General features: G+C 41.3%; 1 protein-coding gene across 1 annotated transcript in view; it reads left to right on the top strand.

The window, feature by feature from the left end:
• Positions 1-2,409: 2,409 nt before the first annotated feature.
• PRKAR2A (protein kinase cAMP-dependent type II regulatory subunit alpha) overlaps positions 2,410-19,773 on the top strand; it is an 80,372-nt gene continuing 63,008 nt past the window's right edge. Inside the window, exon 1 of the mRNA XM_067754338.1 lies at positions 2,410-2,917. Coding sequence (XP_067610439.1) covers positions 2,665-2,917 — 253 coding nt within the window. The 5' untranslated portion in view covers positions 2,410-2,664. The remainder of the gene's footprint in view (positions 2,918-19,773) is intronic.

Below are 19,773 nucleotides of genomic sequence, written 5' to 3'. Positions count from 1 at the left end.
CTACCCACCATTACTTGCTGTTGGCAGCTGTTTCCCAGTTACTGGCTGCCTGTGGGTTTGGTTGCCATGGTAACCCCAAGTGGTGCAGCTGAACAGGCTTGAATGAAGGTGGTCCTAGAAGGGTAAGGGTAGAAGATGGGGGCTCAGGCCCCTCGTATTCTGTCTTGTTCCAGGGCTGTATTCTTTTGCCAGCTCAACTGGGCATTCATGAAGGCCCTTGGAACTCCCCTTGCTATTGAAGGGTTTCCCAGAAGGGGCAGAGATAGATCCCTGCTCTGGGGACCAGGTACAAGGGGAGGGGAGTCAAGTTGGACCTGGAGGCTGGCTCTCCATCCTTACTTTGAGGCTGGTCTTGGAGACAGGTAAGGAGCAGCTATGGGGTTCCTGATTTCAATGGCCCTCATTTCCTCCAGGCCTAAGGATGCCTTTGAATGCCATGTTTGCTAGATGGATGGATGGCCAAGCTGTGGGGTATCTGAGAACAAGTCACGAGGAGCAACCTTCTGGCAGAGGCTGTCAGGGGTTCCTTGGAGTGACGGGGAGAACCTGCCTGCAGCCAGCTCTGTTGTCAGTCCTGGAGTAGCCTCCTCCTACCCTATTTTGCAACTGAAGTTAGAGTCCTAGCTGTACAGGTGCCTGCCCCTCTGTCAAACATGTAAAGCCTGACAAATGGGCAAACTAGAGAGTGGAGTTGCGAATTTGCCTTTCCAAAGGGTTAGTGGTAGGACTGCTTGAAGTGGGTCAGATCCCCAGGTGTGGCAGTGCAGTGGGAGTCCCATCCAGGTTTCCTGGGTATGGGCTGACTCCTGGAAAACTTGGAAGGGTCAGTCTACCCACGAGCAGAGAAGAATTGAGGTACTCTGTCCCTCCAGCTCCTCATTGCTTGTACTTAGTGAAGTCTTCATATTCTGAGATCAGAAGCATAGCTTTGAAGCAAAGGATCCTAGTTCTGAGCCTGAGGTCAGGAGAGCAGTTTCACTGGCTCTTCTTGCTGTGTGGAAAGTTATCATTCATTCATTCATTCATTCATTCAGTAAATCTTCTCCAAGACTGTGCAGTAAGGACCCAGCAGGGAACAAGTTGGACACTACCCCTTCCCTAACAGAGTTGATGGTCCAGGACTCCTCCCAGGAGTCAAGAAACTTGTTTAGGGAGACACTGCTGTTTAGAATCACAGGCTTACCTGGCCTAGAGCTTGGGTGGCTTCTGCATCAGTGGGGATCGGGTATTCCTCTTTCTAGAAGCTCAGTTCCCAGAAGCACTGAACTCCTGGTTGTGTGCCAAGTCAATATGAGAGGTCCAAGTGGGGATTTTAATTAATACTGGGTAATTACCAGGTGGAGCTTAACCATCCCAAATGCCTTACAGGTTCCCAAGGCTACCTCTAGTCACTTTATGGCTGGGCCCAGCAAAGACATGGAGGACTTTGTCCTATGCCTACTGGGCCTTTGGTCAGTACCTAGGCTATGGTATGGACATACCAGGAAGGTTTCCACCTTTTTCTATTCCCTTCCAATCTGGTGTGGGTGAAGGGGCAGCTTGGGAAATAGCATGGCCTCTCCAGTTTGCCTATGCCCTCTCCCAGGGGCAAAGGATTAACAGTGCCTTGTGGTCTGCTCAACACCATCAAGCAATGCTGGCCCAGGGCCCAGGGTGAAGTATGGGGAGAGTAGGGGTGTGCAGACCTAGTCCTGGGAATCCTGGTGGGAATGCTCAAGAGGAGAAACAGGCACAGTGGTCATTCCTGCCCTGGGCGTTTATTCCCTTTTCTCAAGGAACATGTTTGGCCTACTGAGTTCTTCCAGGCTTATTTATCTGCCTTTGGCTCCCAAATTACTATATCACTGAAACTCCTACTACCTACAAGGGCTTCCTCCTTTGACATCTCAACGACCTCCTGCCGGACTTCTGAGGGTCCTATGGTCATGCCACTATGCCTCCCAGCGGTCAGGGTGGTTCTGACTTTACCATGCCTTTGCTCTTGCTGTCCTCTATGCCCACATGGCTCTCCTCCAGATCTTCCTGTGGTTAGATCCTACCCAGGCCTCGGAGTCAGCTTGAATGTCCCCCCCCTAAAGTGGGCCCTCTTGTTTTCCACCATAGCCAGAACCACACCGGGGTGGTAATGTGCATGCTTGCATCTGGCTCTCAGCTGTGTCCCTGGAGCCTAGTAAGGGCTGACAAACGGTTGGATCTTAGAGTGTATTGAAATTAGAAATGAAAGGTGAGAGGCAGTAACGACGCCGCTTAGCGGGTAGACCACTCATTTCCTGCCCCTGGACTGGAGACTGCCCGGGCAGCCTGGCTGGCGGCCGGCCCACTGGCGCACGCGCACTGAGGGCCGGCGCTCGGCGAGAGCGCGCACGCCCGCGGCCGCGTGCGTCACAACCTGGGCTCCTGCCCCGCCCATCCAGCTCTCCCGCTCGTCTGTGCCCGAGGCGGCGGCGGCTGCCTAGTGACAGCGGCGGCGGCACCAGGCCAGTCGGAGCAGTGTAGGGTGGTGCGGCCCTGAAACGCAGACCCGGACAAAGGGCGGCGTGGCGCGAGGAAGACCCGACCCGGGTCGCGCGTGAGGGGACCTCGCGGGCGCGGGGCGAGAGTCCGGCGTGAGGGAGCGTCCAGGCGGTGGCCGCCGGCGGCTGGGTCCCGCCTGCCGCCGCCGGCATGAGCCACATCCAGATCCCTCCCGGGCTCACAGAGCTGCTGCAGGGCTACACCGTGGAGGTGTTGCGGCAGCAGCCGCCCGACCTTGTCGACTTCGCGGTGGACTACTTCACCCGCCTGCGCGAGGCCCGCTCCAGAGCCTCCACCCCGCCCGCCGCCCCTCCTTCCGGCTCCCAGGGTCTAGAGCCCGGCCCTGGCCTTGTCGCCGATGCGATCGCGGACAGCGAGTCGGAGGACGAAGAGGACTTGGACGGTAGGCGGAGGGCTGGGCCGAGGTTCTCGGTGGGGGGCACGGAGGGAGCGGTGCCGAGGGTCTCTAGAGACCTAGGAGGGGCTGCTGGGGGCCAGGCCCGCAACACTGGGCCGTGGGACCTTGGAGCCCTCGAGAGGAGTTTGTCCGGATTCCCCCAGCCGCCGGCGTGAGCGCGGCGTGGGCCACTTCCAAATTGAGCTCGGCGGTCCTGCGAGCTCTAGAGCGCACAGAGCGAGTTGTGAGGTTCAGCTCGAGGGAAACGTGCGCGCTTTCGGCCCGCGTCCTGGCGCGGGGCCCGAGGGGCGTGGAGCCCACGGCCACCTAGCCTCGGCTGGAGATCCTTCATGCAGTTTCGTTCCGAAGAGAACATTCACATCCACTGATTCGTATTTCCTAACCAGGACGGTAACTTTGGAAAGAATTCATTTTGTGAAAAGTTATTGTGAAAAACTTTAAGCATAGACAAAAATAGGAAAAGTGAAATGAACCTTCTATATGCCAATACCCACATTACACAGTTGGAATATCTGTCACAAATGTTTCATTTGTACCTTTTTTTTTCTCCTTTGCTGAAGAATTTTAAAGCATATCCCAGTATTTCACCCTTGAATACTTGAGTATGCATTTCTTAATGTTGACCCTGAGTGTGTGTGTATATATATATATATATATTTTTTTTTAAATTTGGCTAAAATGATTGGATCAAATTCGGTGAGGGTAAACAATAACTTTTTCTCGCATATGGGGTGTAGGAAAGAAGACAAGTAACACTTGTACATCTGAGTTAAGCAAGATAGTCAAAAAGCATTTCCATTTTCCGTGATTGCTTCAACACAGGCTTTGTCAATTTAATAGAATTACCCTACTTTTGAACAGCCAAAATTTAACAAAACAATGAAAACATTTGAGAGGCAAAGTTAGAGTGTTAGTGTTATTGGATCATACTGAAAAAAACCTAACAACCTAGTTCTGAGTTGAATCCACATTCAAGTTAGGCTGGCAGAGAGTTAATTATTGGTCATCGCTGTTGGACGTTGTAAGCTTCAGTGTTCTGGATAACTTCCCTAAGTTTATTCATGCTAAGAGTGGAGATTTCTCTATCATGTTTCCCTTGACTTAATGCACATTAAATTATGAGTTTTTCACCTTAAACCTGGAAATCAGAAATTATTTTCCAACTCTCTGTCACAGAATTGCTTTGTGGTCTAAGACAAGCTGTGGAACCTGTTTGATTTCAAATTTACTTATCTTTAAAATAGGGTTCATGACAACAATCTCACAACAATCTCAACAATTTCACTGTCATAACAATAAATCACAAAGCTGTAACTTGCTTTGCAACAATTTTTATGTACACAAAACATTAGTAGTTTAGCTATTAGTCCCAGATGAGTAAAACAGAGTTTACAAGCTTTATGTTATGTCTTCATTCTTTGTCCTCTTTAATATCTTTTTCAAAGTTGAATTGACTTAAATCTTTGTAACCCTATGCTTTATTTTATTGGTATTTAAATTTTTTGTTTGTTTATATCTCTTCAGTGACTGTGCTAAGTATATTATAGAAATCAACACAAGGTGAACTTCTATTTACAGATAATAACTTAAAAATACATGGCGCACAGTGAGATACCACTTCACACCCATGAGGATGACTATTATGAAAAAAATAAAGAAAACTTGAGGGTTCTAATTCCTCCCCATCCTTGTCAACACTCATTATCTTTATTATGATAGCCAGCCTAGTGGGTAGGAAGTATTATAGTACCTCACTGTAGTTTTGCTTTGCAGTTCCATAATGATGTTGAGCATCTTTCCATGTGTTTGTCGGTCATTTGTGTATGTTCTTTGAAGAAATGTCTATTCTGAGCCTTTGTCTATTTTTTAATTGGTTTATTTGTGTTTTTATTATTAAGTTGTAAGTGTTCTCTGTATATTCTAAACAAATCCTTTAACAGATATATGACTTTAAAATATTTTCTGTCATTTAGTGGGTTGTTTTACATTTTTTTAATATAAATTAATTTATTTGGCTGTGTTGGGTCTTAGTTGTGGCACACGGGATCTTCGTTGCAGCATGCAGGATCTATCATTGCAGTGTGCGGGCTTCTCTCTAGTCGTGGTGCGCGGGCTCTAGAGCACGTGGGCTCAGTACTTGCAGCGTGCGGGCTCTCTAGTTGTGGCACGCGGGTTTTCTCTCTTCAGTTGTGGTGTGCGGGTTTTCTCTCTTCAGTTGTGGTGTGCGGGCTCCAGAGCGTGTGGGCTCTGTAGTTGTTGTGCGGGGGCTCCAGAGTGCGTGGGCTCTGTAGTTTGCTGCACAGGGGCTCTCTAGTTGAGGCGTGTGAGCTCAGTAGTTGCCCTGTGGAATGTGGGATTTTAGTTCCCTGACCAGGGATCAAACTCGTGTCCCCTGCATTGGAAGGAGGGTTCTTTACCAATGGACCACCAGGGAAGTTCCACTTCATTCTTTTATATGTGGATATCCAGTTGTTCCAGCACCACTTATTAAAAAGACTATTCTTGGTGGACTTCCCTGGTGGCGCAGTGGTTAACAATCTGCCTGCTAGTGCAGGGGAAACGGGTTTGATCCCTGGTCCTGAAAGATCCCACATGCCTTGGAGCAGCTAAGCCTGTGCGCCATAGCTAGTGAGCCTGCGCTCTAAGACCGCGAGCCACAACTACGGAGCCTATGTGCCTCGACTGCTGAAGCCTGTGCACTCTAGAGACCACATGCTGCAACTACCGAAGTCCCTGTGCTCTAGGGCCCGCGTGCTCCAACTACTGAAGCCTGCACGCCTAGAGCCTGTACCCTGCAACAAGAGAAGCCACCACGATGAGAAGCCCGTGCACTGCAACTAAAGAGTAGCCCCCGCTCACTGCAACTAGAGAAAGCCCGCACGCAGCAACGAACACCCAACACAGCCAGAAAAAACAAAAAATTAAAATAAAAACACTATTCCTTCCCCATTTAATTGTCTTGGTACTATTGTTGAAAATCAATTGACTGTAAATGTGAGAGCCTGTTTTGAACTCGTGGTTCTATTCCATTGATCTATATATCTGTCTGTATGCCACTACTACACTGTTTGATTACTGTAGATTTGTGGTAGTTTTGGAATCAGGAAATGTGAATTCTCCAACTTTGTTCTTTTTCAAAGTTGTTTTGGCTATTTGCAGTTCCATATGAATTTTAGGATTAGTTTGTCGATTTCTGCAAAGAGGCCATCTGGGATTTTGACAGAAATTCCTTCGAATTTGTAGATTAATTTGGAGAGTATTGCCTTTTTACAACGTTAAGTCTTCTGATCTATGAGTATGGGATGTCTTCCCATTTATTTAGATCTTCTTTAATTTCTAAATTAAAGAACTACAAATGTTTGATTGGTTCAATATGGTGGAGTAGAAGGACGTGCTCTCACTCCCTCTTGCGAGAGCACCGGAGCCACAACTAACTGCTGAACGCTCATCGATAGGAAGACACTGGAATTCACCAAAAAAGATACCCCACATCCAAAGACAAAGGAGAAGCCACAATGAGACCATAGGAGGGGTGCAATCACAATAAAATCAAATCCATAACTGCTGGGTGGGTGACTCACAAATGGGAGAACACTTATACCACAGAAGGCAACCGACTGGAGTGAAGGTTCTGAGCCCAATGTCAGGCTTCCCAACCTGGGGGTCCGGCAAAGGGAGGAGGAATTCCTAGAGAATCAGCCTTTGAAGGCTAGTGGGATTTGATTGCAGGACTTCGACAGGACTGGGGGAAACAGAGACTCAACTCTTGCAGGACACACACAAAGTAGTGTGCACATTGAGACCCAGGAGAAGGAGCAGTGACCCCACAGGAGACTGAACCAGACCTACCTGCTAGTGTTGGAGGGTCTCCTGCAGAGGCAGGGGGCGGGGGTCTGTGTCTCACCATGAGGACAAGGACACTGGCAGTAGAAGTTCTGGGAAGTACTCCTTGGCGTGAGCCCTCCCAGAGTCCGCCATTAGCCCCACCAAAGAGCCCAGGTAGACTCTAGTGTTGGGTCGCCTCAGGCCAAACCACCAACAATGAGGGAACCCAGCTCCACCCATCAGCAGACAAGCGGATTAAAGTTTTACTGAGCTCTGCACACCAGCGCAACAGCCAGCTCTACCCACCACCAGTCCCTCCCATCAGGAAACTTGCACAAGCCTCTTAGATAGCCTCATCCACTAGAGGGCAGACAGCAAAAGAAAGAAGAACAGTCCTGCAGCCTGTGGAACAAAAACCACATTCACAGAAAGATAGACAAGATGAAAAGGCAGAGGGCTATGTACCAGATGAAGGAACAAGATAAAACGCCAGAAAAACAACTAAATGAAGTGGAGATTGGCAACCTTCCAGAAAAAGAATTCAGAATAATGATAGTGAAGATGATCCAGGACCTCAGAAAAAGAATGGAGGCGAAGATTGAGAAGATGCAAGAAATGTTTAACAAAGACCTAGAAGAATTAAAGAACAAACAAACAGAGAGGAACGGTACAATAACTGAAATGAAAAATACACTAGAAGGAATCAATAGCAGAATAACTGAGGCAGAAGAACGGATAAGTGACCTACCTGGAAGACAGTATGGTGGAATTCACTGCTGCAGAACAGAATAGAAAAAAGAATGAAAAGAAATGAAGACAGCCTAAGAGACCTCTGAGACAACATTAAATGCAACAACATTCACATATAGGGGTCCCAGGAGGAGGAGAGAGAGAAAAGACCTGAGAAAATATTTGAAGAGATTATAGTCGAAAACTTCCCTAACATGGGAAAGGAAATAGCCACCCAAGTCCAGGAAGCGCAGAGAGTCCCATACAGGATAAACCCAAGGAGAAACATGCCGAGACACATAGTAATCAAATTGGCAAAAATTAAAGACAAAGAAAAATTATTGAAAGCAGCAAGGGAAAAATGACAAATAACATACAAGGGAACTCCCATAAGGTAAACAGCTGATTTCTCAGCAGAAACTCTACAAGCCAGAAGGGAGCTGCATGACATATTTAAAGTGATGAAAGGGAAGAACCTACAACCAAGATTACTCTACCCAGCAAGGATCTCATTCAGATTTGATGGAGAAATCAAAAGCTTTACAGACAAGCAAAAGCTAAGAGAATTCAGCACCATCAAACCAGCTCTACAGCAAATGCTAAAGGAACTTCTCTAAGTGAGAAACACAAGAGAAGAAAAGGACCTACAAAAACAAACCCAAAACGATTAAGAAATTGGTAATAGGAACATACATATCGATAATTACCTTAAACTTGAATGGATTAAATGCTCCAACCAAAAGACACAGGCTCGCTGAATGGATACAAAAACAAGACCCATATATTTGCTGTCTACAAGAGACCCAGTTCAGACCTAGGGACACATACAGACTGAAAGTGAGGGGATGGAAAAAGATATTCCATGCAAATGGAAATCAAAAGAAAGCTGGAGTAGCAATACTCATATCAGATAAAATAGGCTTTAAAATAAAGAATGTTACAAGAGACAAGGAAGGACCCTACATAATGATCAAGGGATCAATCCAAGAAGAAGAAATAACAATTATAAATATATATGCACCCAACATAGGAGCACCTCAATACATAAGGCAACTGCTAACACCTCTAAAAGAGAAAATCGACAGTAACATGATAATAGTGGGGGATTTTAACACCTCACTTACACCAATGGAAAGATCATCCACACATAAACTTAATAAGGAAACACAAGCTTTAAATGACACAATAGACCAGATAGATTTAACTGATATTTATAGGACATTCCATCCAAAATCAGCAGATTACACTTTCTTCTCAAGTGCACACAGAACATTCTCCAGGATAGATCTCACATCTTGGGTCACAAATCAAGCCTCAGTAAATTTAAGAAAATTGAAATCGTATCAAGCGTCTTTTCTGACCACAACGCTATGAGATTAGAAATCAATTACAGGGAAGAAAGACGTAAAAACCACAAACAATTCATAACTAAATAACCAAGAGATCATTGAAGAAATCAAAGAGGAAATCAAAAAATACCTAGAGACAAATGACAATGAAAACACGACGATCCAAAACCTATGGGATGCAGCAAAAGCAGTTCTAAGAGGGAAGTTTATAGCAATACAAACCTACCTCAAGAAACAAGAAATCTCAAATAAACAATCTAACCTTACACCTGAAGGAACTAGAGAAAGAAGAACAAACAAAACCCAAAGTTAGTAGAAGAAAAGAAATCATACAGATCAGAGCAGAAATAAATGAAATAGAAACAAAGAAAACAATAGCAAAGATCAATAAAAGTAAAAGCTGGTTCTTTGAGAAGATAAACAAAATTGATAAACCATTAGCCAGACTCATCAAGAAAAAGAGGAAGAGGACTCAAAACAATAAAATTAAGAATGAAAAAGGAGAAGTTAAACAGACACCGCAGAAGTACAAAGCATCGTAAGAGACTACTACAAGCAACTCCATGCCAATAAAATGGACAACCTGGAAGATTGGACAAATTTTTAGAAAGGTATTACCTTCCAAGACTGAACCAGAAAGAAACAGAAAATATGAACAGGCCAATCACAAGTAATGAAATTGAAACTGTGATTAAAAATCTTACAATCTCCAAACAAAAGTCCAGAACCAGATGACTTCACAGGTGAATTCTATCAAACATTTAGAGAAGAGTTAACACTCATCCTTCTCAAACTCTTCCAAAAAATTGCAGAGGAAGGAGCACTTCCAAATTCATTCTGTGAGGCCACCATCACCCTGATACCAAAACCAGACAAAGATACTACAAAAAAAGAAAATTACAGACCAATATCACTGATGAATATAGATGCAAAAATCCTCAACAAAATACTAGCAAACAGAATCCAACAACACATTAAAAGGATCATACACTATGATCAAGTGGGATTTATCCCAGGGATGCAAGGAGTCTTCAGTATATGGCAATCAATGTGATACACCATATTAACAAATTGAAGAATAAAAACCATATGATCATCTCAATAGATGCAGAAAACGCTTTTGACAAAATTCAACACCGATTTATGACAAAAACTCTCCAGAAAGTGGGCATAGAGGGAGCCTACCTCAACATAATAAAGGCCATATATGACAAACCCACAACAAACATCATTCTCATTGGTGAAAAACTGAAAGCATTTCCTCTAAGATCAGGAACAAGACAAGAATGTCCACTCTCACCACTATTTGTTGTTGTTGTTGTTTTGCGGTACGCGGGCTGCTCGCTGTTGTGGCCTCTCCCGTTGTGGAGCACAGGCTCCGGACGCGCAGGCTCAGCGGCCATGGCTCACGGGCCCAGCCGCTCCATGGCATGTGGGATCTTCCTGGACCAGGGCACAAACCTGTGTCCCCTGCATCGGCAGGTGGACTCTCAACCACTGCGCCACCAGGGAAGCCTCACCACTATTATTCAACATAGTTTTGGAAGTCCTAGCCATGGCAATTAGAGAAAATAGAGAAATAAAAGGAATACAAATTGGAAAAGAAGAAGTAAAACTGTTTGCAGATGTCATGATACTATACATAGAGAATCCTAAAGATGCCAACAGAAAACTACTAGAGGTAATCAATGAATTTGGTAAAGCTGCAGGATACAAAATTAATGCACAGAAATCTCTTGCATTCCTATGCACTAATGATGAAAAGTAAAGTCTGAAATAGAAATTAAGGAAACACTCCCATTTACCATTGCAACAAAAAGAATAAAATACCTAGGAATAAACCTACCTAGGGGGACAAAAGACCTGTATGCAGAAAATTGTAAGACACTGATGAAAGAGATTAAAGATGATACAAACAAATGGATAGATATACCACGTTCTTGGATTGGAAGAATCAATATTGTGAAAATGACTCTACTACCCAAAGCAATCTACAGATTCAATGCAATCCCTATCAAACTACCACTGGCATTTTTTTACAGAACTAGAACAAAAAATCTTAAAATTTGTATGGAGACACAAAAGACCCCAAATAGCCAAAGCAGTCTTGAGAATGAAAAACGAAGCTGGAGGAATCAGACTTACTGACTTCAGACTATACTACAAAGCTACAGTAATCAAGACAGTATGGTACTGGCACAAAAACAGAAACATAGATCAGTGGAACAGGATAGGAAGCCCAGAGATAAACCCACGCAGCTATGGTCAACTAATCTATGACAAAGGAGGCAAGGATACAAAATGGAGAAAAGACAGTCTCTTCAATAAGTGGTGCTGGGCAAACTGGACAGCTACATGTAAAAGAATGAAATTAGAACACTCCCTAACACCATACACAAAAATAAACTCAAAATGGATTAGAGACCTAAATGTAAGACTGGACACTATAAAACTCTTAGAGGAAAACATAGGAAGAACGCTCTATGACATAAATCAGAGCAAGATCCTTTTTGACCTACCTCCTAGAGAAATGGAAATAAAAACAAAAATAAACAAATGGGACCTAATGAAACTTAAAAGCTTTTGCAAAGCAAGGGGAACTACCAGCAAGACGAAATGGGAGAAAATATTTACAAACAAATCAACGGACAAAGGATTAATCTCCAAAAACTGCTCATGCAGCTCAATATTAAAAAAAAAACCAAAACCCAATCCAAAAATGGACAGAAGACCTAAATTTCTCCAAAGAAGACATAAAGATGGCCAAGAAGCACATGAAAAGCTGCTCAACATCACTAATTATTAGAGAAATGCAAATCTAAACTACAATGAGGTATCACCTCACACCAGTTAGAATGGGCATCATCAGAAAATCTACAAACAACAAATGCTGGGGAGGGTGTGGAGAAAAGGGAACACTCTTGCACTGTTGGTGGGAATGTAAATTGATACAGCCACTGTGGAGAACAGTATGGAAGTTCCTTAAAAAACTAAAAATAGTATTACCATATGACCCAGCAATCCCACTACTGGGCATCTACCCAGAAAAAAACATAATTCAAAAAGACACATGCACCCCAATGTTCATTGCAGCATTATTTACAATAGCCAGGTCATGGAAGCAACCTAAATGCCAGTCGACAGACGAATGGATAAAGAAGATGTGGTATATATACGATGGAATATTACTCAGCCATAAAAAGGAACAAAATTGGGTCATTTGTAGAGACGTGGATGAATCTAGAGACTGTCATACAGAGTGAAGTAAGTCAGAAAGAGAAAAACAAATATCGTATATTAACGCATATATGTGGAGTCTAGAAAAATAGTACAGATGAACTGGTTTGCAGGACAGAAATTGAGACACAGATGTAGAGAACAATCATATGGACACCAAGGGGGGAAAGCAGCAGGGGTGGCGGTGGTGGTGGTGTGATGAATTGGGATATTGACATATATATACTAATATGTATAAAATGGATAACTAATAAGAACCTGCTGTATAAAAAAAAGATGAAATAAAATTCAAAAAAAAAGAACTACAAATGTTTTGTGGTTCTCAGAATATAAGTTTTGCACTTCTTTGTTAAATTTATTCCTAAGTAATTTATTTCTTTTGGTGTGATTGTAAATGGAATTGTTTTCTTAATTTCTTTTTCAGATTGCTCATTGCAAGTGTATAGAAATACAGTTAATTTTTCAAATATTGACCTTGTATCTTGCAGCCTTGCTGAACTTGAGTTTTGTAGTTGTTTAGTGGATTCCTTAGGATATTTCCCCAGCATTTTTTATTGCACAGTATATATCACATAACAGTAGGAGTTGGTCTAAATTGCATTAGTGGAACTTTTTGGGGACTTGCTTAACAATAATATTCCTGCAGTTCACATATCTGGATCTTTCCGCAGGATTTTGACACTGTTGAACCAGCCCCCTTTGAAACTGCCTCCCTCCTTGGCATCTGTGTCTTTATTCCCCTTAGTCTTCATCCACCACTTGGCCTCCTTTCTGCCCTTTAAATGTTTGTTGATGATCCCCAAAATTTAGTTTGTTACCATTTCTCCCTCAGTGAGCAATTCTCTTCCTGAGCATTTTTTTACTGCCTTGAACCTGAACTTTCAAAATCAAAACTACAGCTCAAAACTTGGTCTACTAGACACGCAACTATTTATGCTCATCTTGTTGGCTCATCACCTCTCATTCATCTGTCAAACTCATGAAGCCTAAAACTGATGTCGTTAACCTGTCACACTGCTGTTTCTTCTAATTTCTTCAGCAAGAAACCCAGGAATCAGTCACTTTCTCCTTCTCTCTCTCTCTTTCTCTCATTTAATGTCTGGGCTCCCCCATCTTCTCCTTCCCTACTGTCCCTGCCTTGAGTTTGGTTTTTATTGATTCTTAACTGGATGCACCTGAGCATCCCATAGGTCTCCCACTCATCTCTCCTCTGCCCCATCTATTCTCTACACCATCACCACAATCAGCTTTCTTTCCTTTTTCTTCCTTTTAAAAAATTGTGGTAAAATATACATAATGTAAAATTTGCCACTTTAACCGTTTTAAGTGTACAGTTCAGTGGCATTAAGTACATTCACAATGTTGTGCAATCACCTTTTTCAGTTAAGTAAACTTTTTCTGAAGTAAAACATATATGCAAAAGGGGATACAAATCATAAATATGCAGCTTGATTGTTTATAAAGTGTACACACTGTGTATCCCATCAACTAGATCAAGGAATATCAGCTGGAGGAGACCGTCACATAAAGAGCATAAATTTTACATAATTGTAACCGTAAATACAGTTCTGCAATTAGGACAGCTAGCATTTATTAACCCTTTATTCTGTATTAGTCTCAGTGTTCAGTGATTTATTTGCATTATTGCATTGAATCCTCCTGATCTTTTAAGGTAGGGATAATAGTTATCTCCATTTTACAGATGAGGAAACTGAGGCCTAGAGATTTTCCAAGACCATATCATAAGCAGTGTTTCACTCTAGGCTGGAGTTTATGTCATTATACTGTTCATATTATTTCATGCCTGAAATGCTTCTCATTTTTTTCTTACCTTATTTATTTTTTACAGAAAAGGCTGTAAGCATTTAAAAATTTCTTCACATAGATGTCATAATGAATTTTTTATTGTCGTAGAATATATATAAAATTTTCATTGTTACCATTTTAAACTATACAGTTCAGGAGCATTAAGTACATTCATTATTTTGTGTAACCATCACCACTATTTTGTTCTTCTTTTTCAAGACTGTTTTGGGTTTTTAGGACTCCTTGCAATTCCCTATGAATTTTAGGATCAGCTTTTCCATTTCTGCCAGATAGGGCCTGTTTTCTTAAATTTCATCTTCAGATTGTTGATTGTGAATATATATAACTACACCTGATTTTTTTTAATTTTATATCTTTATTGGAGTATAATTGCTTTACAATGGTGTGTTAGTTTCTGCTTTATAAAAAAGTGAATCAGTTATACATATACATACGTTCCCATATCTCTTCCCTCTTGCATCTCCCTCCCTCCCACCCTCCCTATCCCACCCCTCTAGGTGGTAACAAAGCACCGAGCTGATCTCCCTGTGCTATGCAGCTGCTTCCCACTAGCTATCTACCTTACGTTTGGTAATGTATATATGTCCATGCCACTCTCTCGCTTTGTCACAGCTTACCCTTCCCCCTCCCCATATCCTCAAGTCCATTCTCTAGTAGGTCTGTGTCTTTATTCCTGTCTTACCCCTAGGTTCTTCATGACATTTTTTTTTCTTAAATTCCATATATATGTGTTAGCATACGGTGTTTGTCTTTCTCTTTCTGAATTACTTCACTCTGTATGACAGACTCTAGGTCCATCCACCTCATTACAAATAGCTCACGTTCGTTTCTTTTTATGGCTGAGTAATATTCCATTGTATATATGTGCCACATCTTCTTTATCCATTCATCCGATAATGGACACTTAGGTCGTTTCCATCTCCGGGCTATTGTAAATAGAGCTGCAATGAACATTTTGGTACATGACTCTTTTTGAATTATGGTTTTCTCAGGGTATATGCCCAGTAGTGGAATTGCTGTGTCATATAGTAGTTCTGTTTGTAGTTTTTTAAGGAACCTCCATACTGTTCTCCACAGTGGCTGTATCAATTTACGTTCCCACCAACAGTGCAAGAGGGTTCCCTTTTCTCCACACCCTCTCCAGCATTTATTGTTTCTAGATTTTTTGATGATGGCCATTCTGACTGGTGTGAGATGATATCTCATTGTAGTTTAGATTTGCATTTCTCTAATGATTAATGATGTTGAGCATTCTTTCATGTGTTTGTTGGCAGCCTGTATATCTTCTTTGGAGAAAGGTCTATTTAGGTCTTCTGCCCATTTTTGGATTGGGTTGTTTGTTTTTTTGTTATTAAGCTGCATGAGCTGCTTATAAATTTTGGAGATTAATCCTTTGTCAGTTGCTTCATTTGCAAATATTTTCTCCCATTCTGAGGGTTGTCTTTCGGTCTGGTTTATGGTTTCCTTTGCTGTGCAAAAGCTTTGAAGTTTCATTAGGTCCCATTTGCTTATTTTTGTTTTTATTTCCATTTCTCTAGGAAGTGGGTCAAAAAGGATCTTGCTGTGATTTATGTCATAGAGTGTCCTGCCTATGTTTTCCTCTAAGAGTGTGATAGTTTCTGGCCTTACATTTAGGTCTTTAATCCATTTTGAGCTTATTTTTGTGTATGGTGTTAGGGAGTGATTTAATCTCATACTTTTACATGCACCTGTCCAGTTTTCCCAGCACCACTTATTGAAGAGGCTGTCCTTTCTCCACTGTACATTCCTGCCTCCTTTATCAAAGATAAGGTGACCATATGTGCGTGGGTTTATCTCTGGGCTTTCTATCCTGTTCCCATTGATCTTTCTGTTTTTGTGCCAGTACCATACTGTCTTGATTACTGTAGCTTTGTAGTATAGTCTGAAGTCAGGGAGCCTGATTCCTCCAGCTCCGTTTTTCGTTCTCAAGATTGCTTTGGCTATTTGGGGTCTTTTGTGTTTCCATACAAATTGTGAAATTTTTTGTTCTAGTTCTGTGAAAAATGCCAGTGGTAGTTTGATAGGGATTGCATTGAATCTGTAGATTGTTTTGGGTAGTAGAGTCATTTTCACAATGTTGATTCTTCCAATCCAAGAACATGGTATATCTCTTCGTCTATTTGTATCATCTTTAATTTCTTTCATCAGTGTCTTATAATTTTCTGCATACAGGTCTTTTGTCTCCTTAGGTAGGTTTATTCCTAGATATTTTATTCTTTTTGTTGCAGTGGTAAATGGGAGTGTTTTCTTGATTTCACTTTCAGATTTTTAATCATTAGCGTATAGGAATGCCAGAGATTTCTGTGCATTAACTTTGTATCCTGCTACTTTACCAAATTCATTGATTAGCTCTAGTAGTTTTCTGGTAGCATCTTTAGGATTCTCTATGTATAGTATCATGTCATCTGCAAACAGTGACAGCTTCACTTCTTCTTTTCCCATTTGGATTCCATGTATTTCCTTTTCTTCTCTGATTGATGTGGCTAAAACTTCCAAAACTATGTTGAATAAGAGTGGTGAGAGTGGGCAACCTTGTCTTGTTTCAGATCTTAGTGGAAATGCTTTCAGTTTTTCACCATTGAGGATGATGTTGTCTGTGGGTTTGTCATATATGGCCTTTATTATGTTGAGGAAAGTTCCCTCTATGCCTACTTTCTGCAGAGTTTTTATCATAAATGGGTGTTGAATTTTGTCGAAAGCTTTCTCTGCATCTATTGAGATGATCATATGGTTTTTCTCCTTCAATTTGTTAATATGGTGTATCACGTTGATTTATTGGTGTATATTGAAGAATCCTTGCATTCCTGGAATAAACCCCACTTGATCATGATGTATGATCCTTTTAATGGGCTGTTGGATTCTGTTTGCTAGTATTTTGTTGAGGATTTTTGCATCTATGTTCGTCAGTGATATTGGCCTGTAGTTTTCTTTCTTTGTGACATCTTTGTCTGGTTTGGTATCAGGGTGATGGTGGCCTCATAGAATGAGTTTGGGAGTGTTCCTCCCTCTGCTATATTTTGGAAGAGTTTGAGAAGGATAGGTGTTAGCTCTTCTCTAACTGTTTGATAGAATTCGCCTGTGAAGCCATCTGGTCATGGGCTTTTGTTTGTTGGAAGATTTTTAATCACAGTTTCAATTTCAGTGCTTGTGATTGGTCTATTCATATTTTCTGTTTCTTCCTGATTCAGTCTTGGCAGGTTGTGCATTTCTAAGAATTTGTCCATTTCTTCCAGGTTGTCTATTTTATTGGCATAAAGTTGCTTGTAGTAATCTCTCATGATCTTTTGTATTTCTGCAGTGTCAGTTGTTACTTCTCCTTTTTCATTTCTAATTCTGTTGATTTGAGTCTTCTCCCTTTTTTTCTTGATGAGTCTGGCTAGTGGTTTATCAATTTTGTTTATCTTCTCAAAGAACCAGCTTTTAGTTTTATTGATCTTTGCTATTGTTTCCTTCATTTCTTTTTCATTTATTTCTGATCTGATCTTTATGATTTCTTTCCTTCTGCTAACTTTGGGGTTTTTTTGTTCTTCTTTCTCTAATTGCTTTAGGTGCAAGGTTAGGTGGTTTATTCGAGATGTTTCCTGTTTCTTAAGGTAGGATTGTATTGCTATAAACTTCCCTCTTAGAACTGCTTTTGCTGCATCCTATAGGTTTTGGGTCATCATGTCTCCATTGTCATTTGTTTCTAGGTATTTTTTAATTTCCTCTTTGATTTCTTCAGTGATCACTTCGTTATTAAGTGGTGTATTGTTTAGCCTCCATGTGTTTGTATTTTTTACAGATCTTTTCCTGTAATTGATATCTAGTCTCATAGCGTTGTGGTCGGAAAAGATACTTGATACAATTTCAATTTTCTTAAATTTACCAAGGCTTGATTTTGACCCAGGATATGATCAAGTCCTGGAGAATGTGCCATGAGCACTTGAGAAAAATGTGTATTCTGTTGTTTTGGATGGAATGTCCTATAAATATCAATTAAGTCCATCTTGTTTAATGTATCATTTAAAGCTTGAGTTTCCTTATTTATTTTCATTTTGGATGATCTGTCCATTGGTGAAAGTGGGGTGTTAAAGTCTCCTACTGTGAACGTGTTACTGTCAATTTCCCCTTTTATGGCTGTTAGTATTTGCCTTATGTATTGAGGTGCTTCTATGTTGGGTGCATAAATATTTACAATTGTTATATCTTCTTCTTGGATCAATCCCTTGATCATTATGTAGTGTCCTTCTTTGTCTCTTCTAATAGTCTTTATTTTAAAGTCTGTTTTGTCTGATATGAGAATTGCTACTCCAGCTTTCTTTTGGTTTCCATTTGCCTGGAATATCTTTTTCCATCCCCTTACTTTCAGTCTGTATGTGTCTCTAGGTCTGAAGTGGGTCTCTTGTAGACAGCATATATATGGGTCTTGTTTTTGTATCCATTCAGCCAATCTGTGTCTTTTGGTGGGAGCATTTAGTCCATTTACATTTAAGGTAATTATCAATATGTATGTCCCTATTCCCATTTTCTTAATTGTTTTGGGTTCGTTATTATAGGTCTTTTCCTTCTCTTGTGTTTCTTGCCTAGAGAAGTTCCTTTAGCATTTGTTGTAAAGCTGGTTTGGTGGTGCTGAACTCTCTCAGCTTTTGCTTGTCTGTAAAGGTTTTAATTTCTCCATCAAATCTGAATGAGATCCTTGCTGGGTAGAGTAATCTAGGTTGCAGGTTTTTCTCCTTCATCTCTTTAAATATGTCCTGCCAGTCCCTTCTGGCTTGCAGAGTTTCTGCTGAAAGATCAGCTGTTAACCTTATGGGGATTCCCTTGTGTGTTATTTGTTGTTTTTCCCTTGGTGCTTTTAATATGTTTTCTTTGTATTTAATTTTTGACAGTTTGTTTAATATGTGTCTTGGCTCAGACTATACTACAAAGCTACAGTAATCAAGACATTATGGTACTGGCACAAAAACAGAAAGATAGATCAATGGAACAGGATAGAAAGCCCAGAGATAAACCCACACACATATGGTCACCTTATCTTTGATAAAGGAGGCAGGAATGTACAGTGGAGAAAGGACAGCCTCTTCAATAAGTGGTGCTGGGAAAACTGGACAGGTACATGTAGAAGTATGAGATTAGATCACTCCCTAACACCATACACAAAAATAAGCTCAAAATGGATTAAAGACCTAAATGTAAGGCCAGAAACTATCAAACTCTTAGAGGAAAACATAGGCAGGACACTCTATGACATAAATCACAGCAAGATCCTTTTGACCCACTTCCTAGAGAAATGGAAATAAAAACAAAAATAAGCAGATGGGACCTAATGAAACTTCAAAGCTTTTGCACAGCAAAGGAAACCATAAACCAGACCAAAAGACAACCCTCAGAATGGGAGAAAATATTTGCAAATGAAGCAACTGACAAAGGATTAATCTCCAAAATTTATAAGCAGCTCATGCAGCTTAATAACAAAAAAACAAACAACCCAATCCAAAAATGGGCAGAAGACCTAAATAGACCTTTCTCCAAAGAAGATATACAGGCTGCCAACAAACACATGAAAGAATGCTCAACATCATTAATCATTAGAGAAATGCAAATCTAAACTACAATGAGATATCATCTCACACCAGTCAGAATGGCCATCATCAAAAAATCTAGAAACAATAAATGCTGGAGAGGGTGTGGAGAAAAGGGAACCCTCTTGCACTGTTGGTGGGAACGTAAATTGATACAGCCACTGTGGAGAACAGTATGGAGGTTCCTTAAAAAACTACAAATAGAACTACCATATGACCCAGCAATTCCACTACTGGGCATATACCCTGAGAAAACCATAATTCAAAAAGAGTCATGTACCAAAATGTTCAT

The sequence above is a fragment of the Pseudorca crassidens genome, chromosome 10 (assembly GCF_039906515.1).
Source record: "Pseudorca crassidens isolate mPseCra1 chromosome 10, mPseCra1.hap1, whole genome shotgun sequence".
Classification (NCBI taxonomy): domain Eukaryota; kingdom Metazoa; phylum Chordata; class Mammalia; order Artiodactyla; family Delphinidae; genus Pseudorca; species Pseudorca crassidens.
The sequence above is the reverse complement of the archived record's forward strand: the minus strand, read 5'-3'. Positions and strand labels throughout refer to the sequence as shown.